This window comes from Nothobranchius furzeri, chromosome 12, assembly GCF_043380555.1.
Source record: "Nothobranchius furzeri strain GRZ-AD chromosome 12, NfurGRZ-RIMD1, whole genome shotgun sequence".
NCBI lineage: Eukaryota > Metazoa > Chordata > Actinopteri > Cyprinodontiformes > Nothobranchiidae > Nothobranchius > Nothobranchius furzeri.
Genome location: NC_091752.1, coordinates 40589233 through 40610378, shown reverse-complemented (window position 1 = coordinate 40610378; position 21146 = coordinate 40589233). Strand labels below are relative to the sequence as shown.

The following is a 21146-nucleotide window of genomic DNA, read 5'->3' as shown; positions in this document are numbered from 1 at the left end:
AATACTCTGCTCCACATCTATTTAGATTCAGTCACAGCTGACTGCAGCTGCAGGGTGACGTCTGTACGGTACTACGTGGCTGCACTGCCCTGGAATCCTGCTGAGTCTCGCCACACCTCCACCTGGCTCGACCACTCAACAGCTGATATGACACGTTGGCGCTCGGAGCCGCTCACCTCTTTAAGAAAAACATCCTCCTCTCCTTTTGTGTAATGAAGGAGGTGAACAGGAAATCCTCCTTCCTGCAGTCAGTTTATGTGTCTGCTCTTCTCCTGAGTGGTGAGTCTGCTGTTTTTGTGTGTGCGTGTGCACGCATGAGTGTGCACGCTTGTTAACGACTCTTTTTTCCAACTAAGGAACTCCAAGAGCACTCGCGAGGGGGGTGGGGGGTTGAGGGGGGTGCTACCAATCATTGCCTCAGTGCCGCTCTCTCCGTCCTCCAGGCAACACCTTTTTCCAGGTATTTTTCTAACAGCAAGTGGCTGAAATAATTCTCCACCCGTGGTGTTACTCCCACTTTAGTTTATTGCTTTCAAACTGGTTTCAGTGGTTCTTGAGCTTGAAACTTGAGCATCTTCACACTGAACAGCACCCTCTGCTGACCAGAAGATGGATTTCACAGTTGTGTGGTTCGGGTAGGAGCTCTTTACCTGGAGGCTAAAATTGACCTTGTTTTTCATAAAAATACGACAGCTGCAGAGGCATTAGCTACTGCAGAAAAGGCACAAACGGCGGGTCAAACAGATAAAACTGGACCCTCAAGATTGTGTGTGTGTGTGTGTGTGTGTGTGTGTGTGTGTGTGTGTGTGTAAAAGTAGCTTGTTCCAACAGCTTTTTCTGGTTTTATCATAAAAAACATTATTTGAGTTTTTGTTTCTGTTTTGCATGAATCAAGTCAATCCATTCCCCTGCTATAGGCTCTTTCTCTTTTTACCAGAATAATAACTGCTGGTCATAGTTCTCCTCATGGGTCTAACGTATTTGTCTTGACAAGCAGAAAAAGATTTTCCAACGCAGATGCACACATCTGAGATTATCCGTGCCATCACAGGGCATCCGTCTCGCCCCCTGTATGTTTCCCACTATCCAGTAGGTGGAGCTTGTCTCCTTTGGCTTGAGAGAAAAAGAGAAGGAGATGATTAAAGAGGGAAGAAAGACAGCAAGAGGAGAGGCAGGGAGGGATGGATGAGATGGAGGGATGGACGGGAGAGCAAGCAGCAGCACTCCATGTGTTAAAAGGGCAGATGGTAACCGCGGGTAACTGAGGAGCAAACCACTCTGCTGGCCACAGAGCAAGGGATCAGCGGAGACAGGGAGGCAGGAGGAGGGAGGAGAGCGAACACATGCAGCGCAGCAGAGGAGAGGAGCATCACGCCTGCTCTGACAGGGAGACAGCAAGAGGAGACGGAGAGGGAGGAACTGATTCAGTAGATGAAGGGAGAGAGTAAAGAGAGGAGAAGTGTTCCTCCTTGCCTCTTAGAGAGATTCAGAGACAAAGAACACCAAAGGAACTGAGGAGGAGGAGGAGGCAACGGACTGGAGATAGTTAGAGGAACTGCAGGACTGATCAATGAGCGGCTGAGATTTCACCAAGAAAATTCAGACTCAGCAAAAAAAGAGGCAGAGAGTGGAGGACAGGGGAAGACTGATGAATGAGAGACGGGCGCCACACATCTGGAGAGAAAAAGACTTAAAGAGAAATATTTAACCAGAGACAGGAGATCCTGGGAGAAAACACCCGAGAGAAGAAGAAAAGACTTCATAAAGACAGGAGTGGGATAAAAAGCAGGGGCAGAGAGTGAAATATTTACAAGGAGTCAGAAGCTGAAGGGGAGCTGAGCTGAGAGAAACTTAGAAAAACTTGGAGAGAATAAATCAGAGGAGCAGAGAGAAAACTGCTCCCTCTGTTCTCTCTTTAATCCCTTAAAAGAAGAAGCCGAGGAGCAGGAGGAGAGAAGGAGGCAGGCTGGAGTTTGATCCAGATGAAGAGGTGTTGAACTAGATGAAATCTAAACTAACTCCATGGCGTGCTATTACATTGTGATCAGTTCCACCCACCTGCGTGACGGACAGCTGAGGAGCATCAAGGGGGTTTTCAGGGGACCAATAGGAGCCAGCGGACACAAAAGCACGGTAAGACCTGCTGTCCTCAACGTCTTTTATTATCCCAAACATTCCAGAGTCAGATCGTTGAACTCTTTGGGATTATTCCAGTTCTGAATCTATTTGCCTGACATAAATCCAGATTAATCCACAATGTTGCTTAATTGGTTGTTTTTAATCCCCTGCCTGGAAATCATTACCTCTACAATCCTCAAACCCCTCCCCCCACTTGATTGTCAGGTCTTTAATCATTCTTTGAGAGGAGTTAATTAATTGCCACTTCCATTAGGTTAATTGAGAGGCAGGAGGATGCAGATGGGGACGGGAGGCTGGCGGGGGTCCCTGTCTCAGCTCATCCGCTCACTTCCTGCTTTTAACATCTTCAGCTTCTGTTTTTACTCATTTTTAAAAGATGTGTAGAAGTCATCAAGGGTCATAGAAAAAGCATTACTAGTATTGCGACACATTTAAAACGCATGTTCAAACTGTTTCAATCCAAACGCTTCAGTCACATTAGAGAAGTGACTAAATCCTTTTCTGTGTCCTAAAATTTCACTCTCTGCCTGCACCTTATTAATAACTTCATAAAGCAACTTTGGAGGAATAACGGAGGCTGTCTGGGACGATTTGAACCAACCGGATGAGTCACACGTATGCTTTTATTTTTATTTCATTGGAACTAAACCTTGGTTGGTTCTGAACATTGCAGGTAAACATAATTACAGAGAGTCCTTGTAGAGAGGCTCGGCAGGTTTAGGCTGCTGCTTTATTTTAAAGACAAGCAAATATCAACTTTTAGTTTTCAACTTCATCTTGAGTGAGCAAAACAATTATGAAGAGAACATTTTAATAAATCATGGCTGCTTTTGTTCTTCTGCAACAAATCAGTCAAAATCATTCTGCAACACTGGAGTGGGTGTGTTTGTCTGTGTGCGCGTGTGTGCATGTGCATGCAAGTGAGAGTGTGTGTGTGTGTGTGTGCGTGCATGTGAGTGTGTGTGTGTTTGTGTGTGCATGCGAGTGAGAGTGTGTGTGAGTGTGTGTGCATGTGAGTGTGTGTGTGTTTGTGTGTGCATGCAAGTGAGAGTGTGTGTGCGTGTGTTTGTGTGCATGCGAGTGAGAGTGTGTGTGTGTGTGTGTGTCTGTGCATGTGAGCGTGCATGTGCGTGTGTTTGTGTGTGCATACGTGAGTGAGAGTGTGTGTCTGTGTGTGCATGTGAGCGTGCGTGTGCTTGTGTGCGGGCATTCGTGTGAGTGAGTGTGTGTGTGTATGTGACCAAGTGAGCATGTGAGTGTGTGTGTGTGTGTGTTGTTAAAATGTCTAAAAGAAAAGGCATTCAGTTAAAAATAGAGCCACATGATCAATATTGTCCTTTCCAGCGTTGTGTGGCTGCAGCGGCTTGGTGACAGGGCCGGTTTAAAAACCTCAGATGTGGGAAAAGGTTAGCGGATCTTTCTCTGGAAGTGAAGTAATGTTAAAAAATGAATCTGCTGTAGGACCAACACAGTCTGATGTGTTACTGCAGCAGGATCACTGTGTGGATCAGCAAAATAAATCCTTAAAGCTCTTCATTTGGAACAACTTCAACAAAATATTAAAATGAGTAATTTTTTTTCTGTTTAATGAAATGAAGGAACAAAAAAGAACGATAACAGAGTGAATTTCTTAACTATGGACATGTGTGGTTCTAAGTAAGCTGGGTTCTGGGTGTTTAATCCCGTTGAACTGACGCACTTCTGAGTTGAGGCACCTGGAGAACATTCCAGACTCCTCACCGTCCTTCCTAAAGAGTTGTGTGAGTCTGCTGTTCTGCTGAAGGCCGCTGCCGTGAAGCGCTGATGTCATGTGGATGGGGTGAATGATCTGTGAAAATAACCAAGGCAGAACTTTGTCTGGTAACGTCAGGGCTAACACGAATCTATCCTGTCAATATTTGAAACTAATCACCTCATTTAGCAGCTTCACTGTTTTCAGAAACAAACGCAGATTAAACTCAGACTTGGTCATTATTCAAAAGATTTATTTATTTTCAGCTCCACTGTTGCAACAACCGCATCAGTGAGATATTGTGTGTATCATTTGATTTAACCCTCTCAGGCTCAAAATAAGTTTTGATAAAAGGACGAACAACGTACGAAGTACGTATGTGGAGTAACCAGGTAGGTAGGTTTTAATGTTGCAAATCTGCAACGCCTGCCTCCAGAGGGATAAATGTATGTTAAAAGTATAATGTAAAAAAGACTTGCATTGTGACATGGTGGTGTATGATGGGATATCAAAGTTACAAATCAGAAAACTCACCCAATCCAGTATGGCCGCCTCACACGAGGACCTGAAAGTTTCCTCTACACGGCCACACACAATGCTGGTGTTTTTAGGTATCAAATAACCTATAAGAGCTACATTATTATATGAGAAAGAAAGGTTAGAACCTCATGTCTGGGAAAAAAACCTGAATATATTTTCATTTTGTGACAAAACATCCCATCGCTAGAAATGGACCGATTCTGGTTTTGAGGGCCGATACTGACTCTTGATCTTTGAGCAGCTCAAACCTGCTCATGCTGATTTCAAGAACTAAATAACTCCAGACTTTCTCTTCTGAATAATAATGATTCTGAAAGTAAAACATCTGTCTTTACTTGTGTGCATTAGTGCTAGGCAATCATGAGCTCATGACGGTGAATAAAAGTCTTATTTCAGAGTTTCTGATTGGTCAGTCACCAATAAAGGTGAATGTTAGGTATGTCCAGTCACCAGCTGAGTTTTGGTACTTTAAACCTGTACTAGAAGCAGCCACTAGGGGGCATTTGTCTAGTTTACTAAATACTAAGGTTTCATTAAAGCAACAAGGCTGGCCAACATCGAAGCAACTCAAAATGTGTCCTCAAATCCATCCTTATCACTCCCAAATGCCAAGAATGGGTTATGAGCTGGCGATACCTCGCTGGCGATACCTCGCTGGCGATACCTCGCTGGCGATACCTCGCTGGCCAACCCTATCCCAGGATTCATATGGGCTGAACGGGAGATTTCTTTCTTCTTGTAAAAATGTCAAACAAAGACAGAGGATTACAGTTTTAAATGTTAGACCTCTTTACACATTTGTGTTTAAATATATTTTGTGTCAAAACTAACAGGAAAAATCCTCATGAATAAGAAGGAATGATGGGTCCCATATTTCCTCGTGGATTGCCGATAAATTTGGTTTTAACTCCTGTTTAGCACTGTCAGGGTTGCTAAGCGACAGGGCATGCAGCAGGCAAAGGACAGGAGTAAATTTGAAGGCTCGCCCATCTGAATTCACAGCTCCTCACTTCCGGTCTTCATGATCGAGAAACGACCCAGCCTATGCGGACTTGGTAGATCGAGTCCTCACAAGGATGCCGCCCCAGAATTTGGGCACAGCTCTCTTTTGTTTTATGTTGACGATTTGAATGCAGCAATCGCTGTTTTGGGTTTTTTCCCAATGTGTAAGATAAATTTTTCCACCATCCACCAGGGGGTGCAACAGAACCATTCACACTTCTACTTCGACACTTTGCAAACAATCTTTGCATTATAAATGTTATAAAGCAAGAACTACTTGATCGTTGTTTGTTGACTGGTGGGATGAACTGGTCTTTGATCTGTTACCTTGTCCATCAGACCAGGAGTGAGGATTAGAGAAGGAATTTGACTCAAACTCGGAGAGGCTTTACGTGCTTTTTCCTCGCTGCTATAACAAACCAGCATTGTGGAAGCAGCTGGCCTCATTCTGAGTTGAAGGGTGTTTTGAACCTTGTTGCCTCATTATGAAGATGAGATGTTTTTGTTTGGCTGAGTGCTGAAAAAGATATAAAGGGCGAGTTGCTGCTGATTAGTGTTGTAGACCCGTCCATCCACCCCGACTCCCCCACTGCTGAGTGTGAACAAAAATATCTGTGTTTTTTTTGTTATTTTCAACAAACATCACAAAGTTTTCTCACTTCAAGTGCTGTTTTTTGTTTGAAGACTTGTTGAAACAACAGACTCTTCTCCACAGTGTCATATTGCCTCATTCACACTTTTCATCAACGTTTCTAATTAAATAAGAGAAAAAAACAGATGCTCACTCACTTCTAACACATTAATTAGTGAGCTTCATTAAATAGATGACAAAGTAATGGAGTTGTTACTGCACCTTCAACAAGTTACAGCTTTCTGACACAAACAACGTCAAACTCAAAAACAGCGGACAAAGGTTACTCGTCTGAATCAGCGCCAGAAATAAAATTATCCTTATTTATCCACTCAGGAAAATGATGGCATTTCCAAGGCACACAGTCAACTCTGTTCGTCACCTAAACCAGGAATAGAAAAGTTTTAATTGGCAAACAACCACACATGACTATCACCAGTCACCATGGAGCTTCACGTTCTTGAGTTAATTTTATCCTGAAGTTCTGTAGTGTGGGCAGGTCTGATGAAATTGCATGAAACGTCTTAAAAATTCAAATAGCATATAGCACGCTTGGTGCGCGGAAAATGAGGGAGATGTGTTCACGCCAGCACAAATGGGGTGCGTAGAGAGCAGAAATTGGCAGCAGAGTCTGAATCCAAAAGAGTGTTGAGATCAGTGGGATGGATGAAGGCTCTCTGAACTTCAGTCAAGTTCCTTCTAAGTGTGAGGAAAATAATTATTTCCTTGAATATGATCAAAATCCTAGTTCATTTACTCTACACTTTTATAATTTTGGTAACACATTACAATGAGGGTCCTTTTAGTAACGTTACTTAGTGCATTATTAAGCATTAATAAACTATTAAATAAAGTATTAACAACTGCTTAATATTAATATTAAATAATGCATTACAAAAGCAGACACGCCCCTCGGCTCTTTGTCATAACATTAAGGACACTTAGTTAACAATATCGGGAACATTAATACAGGGACCCTTTGTTTATTAATGCTTAATACCATTTTAGGCAAAGTTAATAAAGGGACCCTTTGTTCAATAAAGCTTAATAACACACTAAGAGAAGTTAATAAAAGGACCCTTTGCTTATCAATGCTTAATAACACACTAGGTAAAGTTAATAAAGGTACCATTTGTTTAATAATGCTTAATAACACACTAAGTAAAGTTAATAAAGGGACCATCTGTTTATTAATGCTTAATAACACAGTAGGTAAAGTTAATCAAGGGACCCATTTTAATCAATGCTTAATAACACACTAGGTTAAGTTAATAAAGGGATAATTTGTTTAATGATGATTAATAACACACTAAGTAAAGTGGAGTCCTTCAACTCGGATGATGTGGTCCTCCTAGCTTCATCAAGCTCTGACCTTCAGCTCTTGCTGGGTAGGTTTGCAGCCGAGTGTGAAGCCAAATCTCCAAATCTGAGACCATGGTTCTCGGCCAGGAAAGGGTGACTTGCCAAACTCCGGGTCGGGGGAGAGGTCCTACCTCAAGTGGAGGAGTTTAAGTATCGCGGGGTCTTGTTCACGAGTGAAGGTAGGAGGGATCGGGAGATCGACAGGCGGATTGGTTCAGCGTCTGCATGGATGCGGACGCTGAGCTGATCTGTCGTGGTGAAGAGGGAGCTGAGCTAGAAAGCCAGGCTCTCGATTTACCAGTCGATCTACGTCCCAATCCTCACCTATGTTCATGAGCTTTGGGTAATAACCGAAAGAATGAGATTGCGGATACAAGCGGCCAAAATGAGTTTCCTCCGTAGGGTGGCCGGGCTCAGCCTTAGAGATAGGGCGAGGAGCTCGGACATTCGGGAGGGACTCGGAGTAGAACCGCTGCTCCTCCGGATTGAAAGGAGTCAGTTGAGGTGGTTTGGGCATCTGGTCAGGATGCCTCCTGGATGCCTCTCTGGGGAGGTGTTTCGGGCATGTCCTGCCAGCAGGAGGCCCCGGGTCGACCCAGGACACGTTGGAGAGGTTACATCACCAATCTGGTCCGGGAACGCATTGGGGTCCTGCCGAAGGAGCTGGTGGAGGTGGCCGGGGAGAGGACGATCTGGAGCTCCCTAGTTGGGATGCTGCCCCCGCGACCCGGACCCGGATAAGCGGAGGAAGACGACGTCGACGACGACAACTAAGTAAAGTTAAGAAAGGCACCCTCTGTTTATTAATGCTTGACAACATAGTAGGTAAAGTTAATAAAGAAACCTTTTTTTATTGATGCTTAATAACCCACTAGGTTAAGTTAATAAAGGGATTGTTTGTATAAAATGATTAATAACACACTAAGTAAAGTTAACAAAGGGACCCTTTGCTTATTAATGCTTAATAACACACTAGGTAACGTGACCAAGTCGAAATATTTCATATTCTGCTACATTAATCAATCATATTTTGACAAATATTATGGAAGATGACATTTCCAGTGGGCTCCTTTATAATGATCACTCACCTGTTTTCGTTGTCTACAAAAGTAAATATAGTAAAACAAGAAAAAAATGCAACCAGGTATAATTCAAAAGAGCAGAAGAAAATATAAATGCATTTAAAAAAGACTTACTAAATAAAAAATGGGATGAGGTTTGTGAGGAGGAAGACACCAACAAAGCATATAACACATTTTTAAGGATATTCTTCACCTTATATAATAATTGTCCCGTAAAGCAATACAATGTTGGTCAAAAAGAAAGTGATAGCCCATGGATTACTAAAAGTATAAAAAATGCTTTCAAAAGGAATAACGTTCTTTACAGAGAGTTTAAAAAAGAAAGAACAATAGAAAATGAGTGGAAGTTCAAAAAATATAAAAATAAACTTGTCAATATCATTAGGATGGCCAAAAAAGCATATTATAACAAAATATTACAGAACAATAAAAACAACATTAAAGGTACGTGGAAGGCATCAAACAGTATTATTAGAAATGAATTCAACAGTGTAACATATCCTGATTATTTTGTGGAAGATGGGCATATTATAAAAAAACATGGATGAAGCAGTTGATGGGTTTAACAATTTTTTTGTTGATGTTGGTCCAGTCTTGTCCAGAGCAATAAATGCCTTGAAAACAGAACTAAAGAAGAACCAGGAGGATAGGAATCCCAACTCAATGTTTCTTAGACCCATAGAAGGAAACAAAATTATAAAAACTGTGCTAAAATGTAAAAATAAAAACATCAACTGATTGAAATTACATTGACATAATGATCGTAAAAAAAGTTATTGAATAAATTGAAGAACCACTGACACATATCTATAATTTATCCTTTTAGACAGGCTCATTTCAAAATAACATGAAATAGCTAAAGTAAAACCCCTTTATGAAACAGGCGACAGACGTCATTTTACTAACTACAGACCAGTCTCTTTGTTGTCTCAGTTTTCTAAGATTCTGGAAAAACTCTTTACAAACAGATTAGATTAATTTGTTGAGAGACACAAATTGCTTCTGGATAGTCCGTATGATTTTAGAAAGAAAAGATCAACGTCTCTCGCATTATTGGAATTGGTTGATAACATCTCAAATGTAATAGACAATAAAAAATGTGCAGCAGAAATTTTCATCGACCTAAAGAAAGCATTTGATACACTTGATCATAAGATATTATTCACAGAACTGGAACAATATGGCATATGAGGTGCTGGACTGAACTGCTTATGGGTTACTTGAAAAAACAGACAGCAGTTTGTACAAATGCGTGAATATAAATCCACTTACATGGACATAAAGTGCGGTGTTCCACAAGGGTCAGTTCTGGGTCCCAAACTATTTATTCTATACATAAATGATATATATAAAGTTCCAAAAATTTTGAAATTTATTTTATTTGCAGATGATACCAACATCTTTTGCTCTGGGGAGTGTTTACAGGAGCTTGTAGGGACAATAACATCAGAACTTAGTAATTTAAAACAGTGGTTTGATATAAATAAATTATCAACAAATTAAAGTAAAACAAACATTATATGGTTTGGAAAACAAAAAATAATGGATCCAGAACAAGTAATAGTAGATGATATATGTATTCAACAGGTATATGAAGACAAATTTTTGGGTGTTATGTTGGATCATAAAATCTGTTGGAAGCCTCACATTAAACATATCAAAGCAAAAATAGCAAAGAGTACAGCAGTGTTAGCAAAAACAAGTCATGTGTTAAACCACGAATCCCTAAAGATACTGTATGGTTCAACGGTCTCATCATACTTAAATTATTGTGTGGAGATTTGGGGAAACACTTATAAATGTACTTTACAGCCACTTTACTTATTACCCCCCCCCAAAAAAGTATAATTCATAAGGTGGGACATATGGAACACACAAATTCATTATTTTTAAATTCAAACATACTAAAATGTATGGATCTTGCCTAATTAAAAACTGGGCAGATAATGTAGAGAGCAAGATATAATCAGTTGCCTGAAAATTTAAAAAATATATTCTCTGAAAGAAAAGGGGGATATGAGTTGAGGGGGGAACTCAATTTTAGAAAACATGAAACAAGAACAACAATGAGGAAAATGTGAACAGCTGTATGTGGAGTGAAACTGTGGAACAGTATGGATGAGGACTTGAAACGCTGTATTAATATGAGGCATTTAAAAATATATTAAAAATCTGTATTGCAAGAGTACATGGATGTAATCAAATCTTAAGTAGACATTTAACATATATTATCAAATTGCTGGGTGATGTGACAGTGGGAGAACAAATTGTAACGGGTAAGGGGATATCATTATACAATTTTTCTTTTTTATTACTTAACCTTATCTTTATTATTATTTTCATGTTTATATATATTGCACATTAGTCCGCTGTATTATGTTTTATGTGTCAAATGGGGGTAGGATTTAATAAGCACCAGCTTCCTCCACTCCTTTTTGAACAGAAAATGATAATTGAATTATTTGTGTGATTATTACTGTGATTTTATTTTTAACGTCTACAATGACTTTGTTATTATTATTATTATTATTATTGATAAATAATAATAAAAAATAAAGATTTGAGAAATGTGTTTATTACTGCCTAATAACACAGTAGGTAAAGTTAATAAAGGAACCCTTTGTTTATTGATGCTTAATAACACAGTAGGTAAAGTTAATAAAGGGACCTTTTTTATTGAAGCTTAATAACACACTGGGTAAAGTTAATAAAGGGACTCTTTGTTTATTAATGCTTATTATCACAGTAGGTAAAGTTAATAAAGAGACCCTGTGTTTATTGATGCTTAATAACACACTAGGTAAAGTTAATAAAGGGACCCTTTGCTTATTCATTTAATAACACACTAGGTAATGTTAATACCGTAAATCCTCTAATTCAGGCCCGGGCCTGTATTTGACTCAAGCTCATCAAACTCCAGGCCTTTATTGGAAGGAGGACCAGAATTAGAGGCAGGCCTCAATTTCTATTTGGGCAAAATGAACTAATGGTTCGCTGGAGTTTTTGACAATTAAAATTGCGCCCACATTTTCAAAGTTAAACACATTTCTTTTAACAACGGTAGTTTCTGCTTCAGCCCTCTCACCCCTCCCCCTGCGCAGCGGCCGCAAACTCACTGATGCGCCTGCAGCCTTTCGGAGTTCCTGCTGCTCTAAACATTAAAATAATTATTTCATTTTCTGTTCCTCACTTCTGATGACCTTCAATGGTGCCTGTTTGTCGCAACCACCAGGTACAAAAACTAACTTGTTTTTATTTGACTATTTTTCTGTCCTGCCTGTTTATTATCTTCCTGCATCTCCTCTCAATCCTAAAGAAAAACTGCTACCTGGGTTCATATATATTCACCTTATGAGTTACCTTTGAACTGCAGTTCTAAAAGATCTACCGACCACAAAAACAGCGGAGTGCTCGCCGGCCACATCAGTTAGGTGCGTCACTGAGGACAAAACAGGTGATGTGCCCCACTCCACAGCAGCGAAAAGCATCAGGCACAAATAAAAGAATAAAAGACAGATAACATAAAAGGAAATGAGCCGACATGAACGATCGCGTGTTAAATTAGTTTTTGAGGTGGCGACACCTGATTTGATAATGTTACTGTGGCCGTGCTCAGGACGCAGATGTCTGGAGCGCGTCAACAATCAGAGCTTTGCATGCGCAAGCTGGTTAAGGTTAGGATGGGGTGAGGGGAATGTTAAATTGCAAGAGGGTAAAGGTCACAATTTGGTTAAATGTCCGTTTTACAGCGGGTGTCATTACCGACGCTCTGGCACAGCGCGTTGCCTCCAGACGCGCAGGAGCTTGTCACCTGCTGACAGCAGGCTGCTGTCTTTTCCGTGGACTGCATCTTGCCGGTCATTATCACGTGACAGTGACTAGTCGATGACAGGCATAAAAAGTCACTATAGAGCGGTGAAGTTGACTAGTGACTAGTTCATACAACCCCTGCTACTGTTTCCCAGAGTGTTCTGCAGCATAATCAGCATGTTCTCTTTGAACTTGACATCAAATTTTCGCCTCCTCTTCGTCTCCGCAAAATTAAAGTTACCCTCGCGGTCTATCACTGGCAAATCAAAAGTGAGACGGATGACACAACTGCCCCCCGTACTTGCTTGTTACCACATTCCACCCAGCCACAATAAAAAAAACGGCCATTATTCACCTCCGCCGACTCCGACACCGGCCAAAATATGACACCCGGCAGTTAATTAAATACAGGCTAATATTAGAGGATTTACGGTAAAAGGATCATTTATTTTTAATGCTTAATAACACACTAAGTAGAGTTAATAAAGAAACCTTTTGTTTATAAATGCTTAATAACACACTAAGTAAAGTCAGTAAAGGGACCCTTATTGTAATGTCACCCTAAAGTTTATACATTTTACTCAAGCTAGTGCAAAAGTTACAAACCAACAGTGAAAGGTCTTTACCCAGTGACGTGTCCTAGAATCAGATCTAATGAAACAGTTGCTTTTGTGCCCATAGATCAAAAAGGAAATAAAAACTCCCACATAAAGTTGAGTTAGAATGAATTACTGATAAATTCCTATAACTTTAGCAGAGAAAAGACCCTCCATAGTATTTTTTCCGAGTTTATCATTGCAGTAGACAGATGTCAGGACAAATATGGCTGATAAAGATGCAGCAGGTTGAAGATTAGCAGCTGAATGAAGCCGTCATACAAATGTTGCTAAATCAAGGCAGCTGATGGCTTCATCCATTCTAAGTAGGGCTGTTCACTGTGAGTCCTTGCATAAGTAGGCCGAGTTTCATTCAGTAGGATCTCCATTTTTTTACATTAATATAAAAACATAAACTAAGCAGCCTATTTTGGACTGTTTTAGAGCAGCATGCTGTGAAAAAGAAAAAAAAAAGACATGAGAAAAGAAAAAGAAAAAGCCATGGGAGTAAAGCAATGGTTTAGGAGTTTTACAGCAAGATTATGATGTAGGAAAAATAAATAAATCATAAAGTTTGCTGTTTTTGGTTTTATAATAATAAACAATAACCCGATATTAAAGCTGGATCAAAAACTGATGATTTTATGCAGTATATAAAACATCAGAGATGTGTTTTGTCTCTTGAAATAAACTTAATGCTTCTTTAATATTAAAGGCCTTGACATCCTTGAGGGAATCCAAATGGCCTGCTTACATTTCACTCCAGGGTTTAAACCTCAGAAAAAAGTTTGTGCTTGAGTTTGTACTAGGGAGCACTGTCACTGACTACTCAGTAGCAACAAAACAGTTACGGCCATTTCTGTGGTTTCCAAAGCAGCTTGGATGTGGTGGCCATCTTTAATCCAGCTGAATCCAAGATTTTTAACACTTTAAGCTTCTGCTTTCAAAGTGGTTTCCGTGGTTCTTGAGTCGCGTCAGCTACTCCACATTGGACAGCACTATGGAGCCCTCTGCTGACCAGAAACTGCACTCAACAGTTTGCGGTTCAGGTGGGAACAGTATGGGCGGTCTCTACCTGCTTTATGACAATAGCTGTTTACTGCAGTAGCTACAGTAGGCTGCTGAAGGGTTGTTTATGACAGTTGTAATTCCACGTTCAACCAGTAGAGTAGAGAAGCGGAAGACATTTTTTTGTGTTGCTTTAAAGGTTGAATAGGAAACAATTGATCAAAAATCTCTATTTTAAAAATAATACCTCCACTGGGCATTTAGAGGTGTGCTGAAGGATGGTGCAGTATTCCTCCTATAAGCTATATTTAATTTAAAAATACTGAAATATTTTTTTGACAGACAGACACTGGGTTTATGTTGACATCTACCTGCCAATAGAGGGCGCTAGTGCAGGGTGCCAAACAGTCTCGGCATAGTGAGGCTGGCCCTGTGGGAAATGACTCAGCAAGTCGAGCAACTAGTTTCTGAGCCCAGAACATGTCGTTATCCTTCTCAGAAGAGAAACAACCATAAAAGATCTAAAACCAGCGAGTTTAGGTGAAGCCTACAACCGATAGACCCAAATAAAACACGTCATGTATAGGCAGTGCACCTGTTGCGACTACAACCTCCACACACTTTGATGTTTTTGTTCCAGATTACACACAAACACACACACACACACACACACACACTAACTAAAAACCTCATTAACACCCGCTGGTCATCACGAAACAGCCATTTTTCCCACCTAAAATTTAAAACACCGATAAAAGACTAATTTTCTGAAGTATCTGATATGTTGTTGTTTGACAGATGAGAGAGACTCACACTGTGTCACTTCCTCTTCTAAGAAAATTTAGTCCTTCTAACAGCCTGATTTATTTATTTTTTCATTTTCTGAATATTAATTGCTTAAATCTGCCAGCGATATTTGGGCAGGACGCCCGCGTCCCTCCGTGTTACTATTCATGCTGTCGGCGGGCTCATCACAGATCCACACTTGGTGGTCCAAACCCTGAGAGCAGTGTTTAGAACAAATCATGAAGCAGCTCCCCACTCACAAGTCCTCACCTTGTCTCATACTCTCTTTTGCTTGTGCTTACATTTTTTTGCAGTTTTCACTGACATTAATTCATACAAACCCACCAGCTGTCAGGGAATTTTTTTACACCTTTCCCAATACCCAGGCCAGAGTTTTTGTTGCTATAGAAACATTGATTTGCATCAGTTAAATTAATGCAGAATTTCTACCTGGCTCATAAAAAACTGAAATAAATACATCAAAGCTTTTAATTTTCTCCGACACCACCAAGAAAGTAAAGCGCATCAACTGGATTCCTTCAGCGACTGACGTTTGAGTAGCTTCTCACCACTCTGGCAGTAAAACTTATAAACTGTGTTTTGGTTTATTTGCTTCATTACAGGTTTGCATTTAGTGTTTAGTGTTTTCAATTAGAGCGCAGGTTCTGCTGAGTGTTTTCTAAAAGCAATAATGTCTTTAAGCTGCAGGGTTGTGGTGCACAATCTTCGACATTCATCCTGCCAGTCTCCCCGACGAAACCACATATAAGCTCCTTCCTCTCCTGAAGCTTCAGACCTCCATGAGTTAGGAGTTTGGAGCCGACAAAGTAGCTCCTCGCTCCATAAATTAGCACAGATGAGGACACTCTGTGCATGAGTGTGAGCGCTTTGGTGACTTGACTCGGTTGTGCTCAGTCCTGTTTGCATGTAGAGTTGTTGTGATTTGAATGGGCTGAGTGTGTGTTGTGAGTACAAGGAGTGCTCCATTGATGTGTGAAACATCAGCTATGACTGTGGAGCCATCTGCTCCGACAGGGAAGATACAGCACAAGTGTTTTCCTCTACATGCATGAGTGGGTTTGTGAGACACTGTGGTGTGTGTGTGTGTGTGTGTGTGTGTGTGTGTGTGTGAGCGTGGGCATTTCACTCCGTCTGACTCCGGTTGATAAACCAACAAGTTGCTTTAAAAATATATAAATTAGACATCTTAACGTTTAAAAGTCCTGGGGAATGTTTAACTCAGGGTTTAAGTCGTGTATATGCAAATCGCTGACTACCATTCTGAACCAAAATGTTTCGGTTTGTGAGGCAAAATGAAGCTTTTTCTGATTTCAAATTGTACACTATATTTGTTAGCATTTGCCATGTTGCATCTTTTTGGGATACTAGGGATGTGAAGCCAAGAGCCCGGTCTGCTCACCTGTGTTTTGAAGGATCAAATAACTAATTACAGCTGGTGAAAACAGGAGCCTAGAGAATCCACAAGACACCTAAAAGTCTTATCTGAGGTGTAAGTTTGTTTTTCAATCAACAAAATATTTCATTGGTTTACCAACTTGTGCTGCAGCTTTTTGTTTCAGCAGCTGCGTGGTATTCATGTGTGCTGTACACACACACACACACACACACACACACACACACACACACACCTGAAAATGGGAATGACACACTCTGGTGCATGATGCAGATCAGGTTTATTTTAGCAAATGACAGCAATATAACAAAGAGTGAAAAATGATTGGGCGTCTGAAACTTTCTGTACCCACATACTCACGTATACATCATACACTTACATATGCGCACACACGCACACACACACACGCACACACGTTATTTTTTTTTTAAAATGTTACTCTTGTCCTAATGCCTTTACCTCATTTTTTTTTTATAAAACCACCATTGAAATATTTTATGTAATTTATACTATTTTGCATAAACATCAGTTGGACAGAGAAGATACCTTCCAGTACTCTTTAAACCCTCACCCTCTTACCTTTTATCAGACGGGACTGTTCTAGTGTTTATATTCATTAAGCATGGACCCATGTACATCATCAGTTTGTGGTCAGAAAGAAATCCACTCATTCAAATGCAGACTGACCTTATCTAAGTGCTGCATGTGCAGAGCCGACTAATGCTGTAGCCTCCACCTGTAATGACTGTGCTCCTTACTTCTGTATTTTATCATATAGTGTGTGTTTAAGGGTGTGTTACTCACACTGTTCATCGTCAACTCAAATAGCCCTTATGTTAAAGCCTGCAGATGAACTCACACAGGACGGCTCCATTTGAGTTTTTAAAAACCCACAGAGACTCTTAGTGTTTCTGTTGGTTTGTTTTATATTGGTGTTTCTGTGGGAGAAAACCTTGAAGCAGATCACAACTGCCAACATTAATGTGCAGGTGTGTAAAACACAACACCTGATCTTGGTGGAGTGGGTTTGTTTTCCCTTTTGTTATGTAACCAGTAAAAAAAATAATAAAAACCGTAGTGAACTGTGGTTTTGGGTGTTATTCTATTTTTTTTTTACTTCAGTTCATCTGAAAAAGCTGCTTTTTAAAAATGTCTGCAAGAAACTAACCCATACGTACACATCTGTATCTATATACACATGCAAACACAATCATACTTCCATACATACAAAAAAAGAGAAAAACTGAAAGATCACATGGACCTTTGGCTCAGTATTTAGTAGAAGCACCTTTTGAGCTAATACAGCCACGAGTCTAAAGATGCAACATGTTTCTTACGCCTGGATTTGGGAATCCTCGGTCTTTCCTCCTTGCAGATTCTCTCCAGTTCTGTCAGGTTGGATGGTGAACGTTGGTGGACGGCCATGTTTAGTTCTCTCCAGAGATGCTCTAGTGGGTTTAAGTCAGGGCTCAGCTGGGCCATTCAAGAACAGTCAGAGTTGCCATGAAGCCACTCCTTCATTATTTTAGCTGTGTGTCGTGTTGGAAGGTAAACCTTCGGCTCAGTCTGAGGTTCGGAGTACTCTGGAGAAGCTTCGTGTCCAGGATATCCCTCTACTTGACCACAGTCATCGTTTCCATTTGCAACCAGTCGTCCTGTCCCTGCAGCTGAAAAACACCCCCACAGCATGATGCAGCCACCGCCGTGTTCCACTGTGGGGACTGTATTGAACAAGTGATGAGCAGTGCCTGGTTTTCTCCACACATACTGCTTAGATTTAAGGCCAAAAAGTTCCATCTTGATCTCATCAAACCAGAGAATCTCATTTCTCACCATCTCGAGGTCCTTCAGGTGTCTTTTAGCAAACTCCATGCAGGCTTTCATTTGTCTTGTACAGAGGAGAAGCTTCCGACGGGCCACTCTGCCATAAAGCCCTGACTGGTGGAGGGCTGCAGTGACGGTTGACTTTCTACAACTTTCTCCCATCTCCCGACTGCATCTCTGGAGCTCAGCCACAGTGATCTTTGGGTTCTAGTTTACCTCTCTCTCCGAGGCTCTTCTCCCCCGGTAGCTCAGTTTGGCCAGACAGCCTGCTCTAGAAAGGGTTCTGGTCATCCTAGACGTCTTCCATTTAAGGATTATGGAGACCGCTGTGCTCGTAGGAACCTGAAGTGCAGCAGAGATTTTTTGTAACCTTGGCCAGATCTGTGCCTTGCCACAATTCTGTCTCTGATCTCTTCCTTTGACCTCATGGTTCTCATCTGCTCTGACATGCATTGTGAGCTGTAAGGTCTTATATGGACAGGTGTGTGGCTTTCCTAATCAAGTCTAATCAGTTTAATCAAACACAGCTGGACTCTAGTCAAGGTGTAGGACCATCTCAAGGATGATCAGAACAAATGGAAAGCACCTGAGTTAAATATATGAGTGTTACAGCAAAGGGTCTGAAAACTTAGAGCCGTGTTTGTCTTTTTATAATAATCTGCAGAAGTTTCTAAAAGTGTGTGTATTTCTGTTAATACGGGGTGCTATGTGTACATTAACGAGGGAAAACATGAATACCCTTGACAGCCCTCCTTAAAAGAGGATATAAATGAGCCAGTGAGATGCTCCAGACAGGTGTCGTAGTGCAGCCAAGTTACATGGAAGGATCGGGGTTTTCCACACACCCCTGAAAATGGGAATGACACACTCTGGCGCATGATGCAGATGAGGTCTTGGTTTATTTTAGCAAATGACAGCAATATAACAAAGAGTGAAAAATGATTGGGCGTCTGAAACTTTCTGTACCCACATACTCACGTATACATCATACACTTACATATGCGCACGCACGCACGCACACACACACACACACACACACACACCAATGCCTACACACACACACACACACACACACACACCAATGCCTACACATCAAGAAACCTAGAAAAAGAAAAAGTTAAATTAGAATTTCAATTAAGCAACTTTAATAAGATTTTACAAAAAAAACCACGATATGCTCCAGCTGTAAAGCCTGTATACCTGGCTGAAGTTAGATGGGGGGACAATAATCATACAAACATCTGTGCTTGTTTGTTTCTAACAGAATTTCTCACATTCATCAATTTTAATGAAAGTGTCAGGAAGTAAACTAATAGTTGAACACAGAGCACCCAAAAATTCAACCACAACTCAGGAGCACATGCAAGCAGACATTTATTGAACAAAAATCAGTGTTGAGTTCATGTAATGAGGGCTGCACAGTGATGCAGTGATTAGCATTGTTACATTGCAACAAGGTGGTCCTGGGCTCATGTCATGCCTGAGATCTTTCTGCATGGAGTTTGCATGTTGTCTCTGTGCATGCGTGGGCTCTCTCCGAGTACTCCGGCTTCCTCACAGAGTCCAAAACCATGACTGTCAGGTTAATTGGTCTGTCTAAATTGTCCTTAGGTATGTGTGTTTGGTTGTTTGTCCTGTGTGTTTCTGTGTTGCCCTGCGATGGACTGGCAATCTGCCCAGACGACTGTCCAGGGTGTCCAGGGTGTAGCCCGCCTGTTTGCCTGTTGACTGTTGGAGACAAAAAGTGATTTAAAAAAAATACTGTAATAAAAAAATGGAGAAAATGGAACATTTTAAATAAAAAAATGACAAGGAAGAAAGAAAATGAATATTAAAAGGTAATACAGGATCCCAGGAAAGAACGATGAATAGTTAAAGGGGCGTCCATTTGATTGACAGGTAGCAGATAAGTTGTCAGTGCTAGCGGTTAGCTCTCTTGCTAGCTCCAGTGAAGACCTCAGCCTCATATTAAAAAATTGTTACAGAATGGCATCTCAGTGTGTGTTATAAATCTCCAAACCAAAAGCTTAGCGAGAAACATCATCTTCACTCCCATCAGAACTAATCGTTTATCCGGATCTGCTGGTTCTGAAATATTCACACATAAACCATTCTCAGTCTTACCTCACCTTAGTTACACCGTACGCCTAGTGTTAAAGTTAGTCTAGTTTTAATTTGTTTAGTAATAAGTCTTTAAACTTTTAAAACTTGACTCACTCTCTTTTCTTGAAGTTAATTCGAAGTGTTGCTCAATCCCTGAAATAAAAAGATCCGATCTTCTGATTAAATTTACGTAACGATCCATTAAGGTGATATTTCATACTTCGTGATATTTCACATTTTATGGTTTCTAATTAAACGTAGGAACATCTTCTCTACACAGCCTAGAAGGCAGAGGGTAGCATGGTCACTCAGATGGTTTTCTGGCTGAAAACATTCATCAACCGCTGTTAGCTTTGATTAGCTCGTAGCAACATAGGCTCGAGTTTGATGGGTGTCAGTCATCTTCCCCCACCCTCACAGCCCTGCTCTCAGCTCCATTGTTGTATTTACCAGGAGTGACGAGACAGGTAACACAGCCAAGAAGGCGGTGGTGGGAGCCTCCCACTGGGCTTCAACTCAGCTCTTCAGAAACCTAGGGATGACGTTACAGAGGCATAATATAAAGTCTCAGGGTACACAGGGAAGGGCCATTCACAGCAAACCAGAGGTTGCAATACTGAAAAGGAAGGATGCAACAAGAATCAGTGGTTAATAAAACACAAGCTGTGGAGATCCATCATAGCCAAGGCAAGGAAGGAGGCAGAAGGGGAGCACAGACCGAGTACTGGATGTGTACTGGTGTCGGCTGGGAGGCAGAGATGGAGCAGAGATTAAACAGCGCAGCACACAGAGTGTCTGGGAAGCTGAGGGGAAACATCAGCAGCTCTTAACAGCAAACATAAAGGTACAACTACAACTGGCTGATTTTTAGATTGAATGCCATTCAAGATGGCCTCCACAGCTCAATAACATTGCCAGCACACAAAAATGGGTGTAACTTAGACAAGAGTTTGATCAATGAGCCCAAATCTGATGAGTCAGAAGCTGAGAGTCGATCATAAACATCACAGTTGGACCAAGACCTGGCCAGAACAGCTAAACTCCATCATCAGAAGATGAGCTAGAGGGGGTGGGATTATTCATCCTTTTATACAACGCTTACGCTCATTTTATCTCA

General features: G+C 40.9%; 1 protein-coding gene across 1 annotated transcript in view; it reads left to right on the top strand.

Annotated features, from left to right (window-relative positions):
• The first annotated feature begins 1874 nt into the window (after positions 1 to 1874).
• Positions 1875 to 21146, top strand: part of LOC107376117 (uncharacterized) — a 120497-nt gene continuing 101225 nt past the window's right edge. The window contains exon 1 of the mRNA XM_015945055.3: positions 1875 to 2133. Within this exon, the coding sequence (XP_015800541.3) occupies positions 2023 to 2133 (111 nt within the window). The 5' untranslated portion in view covers positions 1875 to 2022. The remainder of the gene's footprint in view (positions 2134 to 21146) is intronic.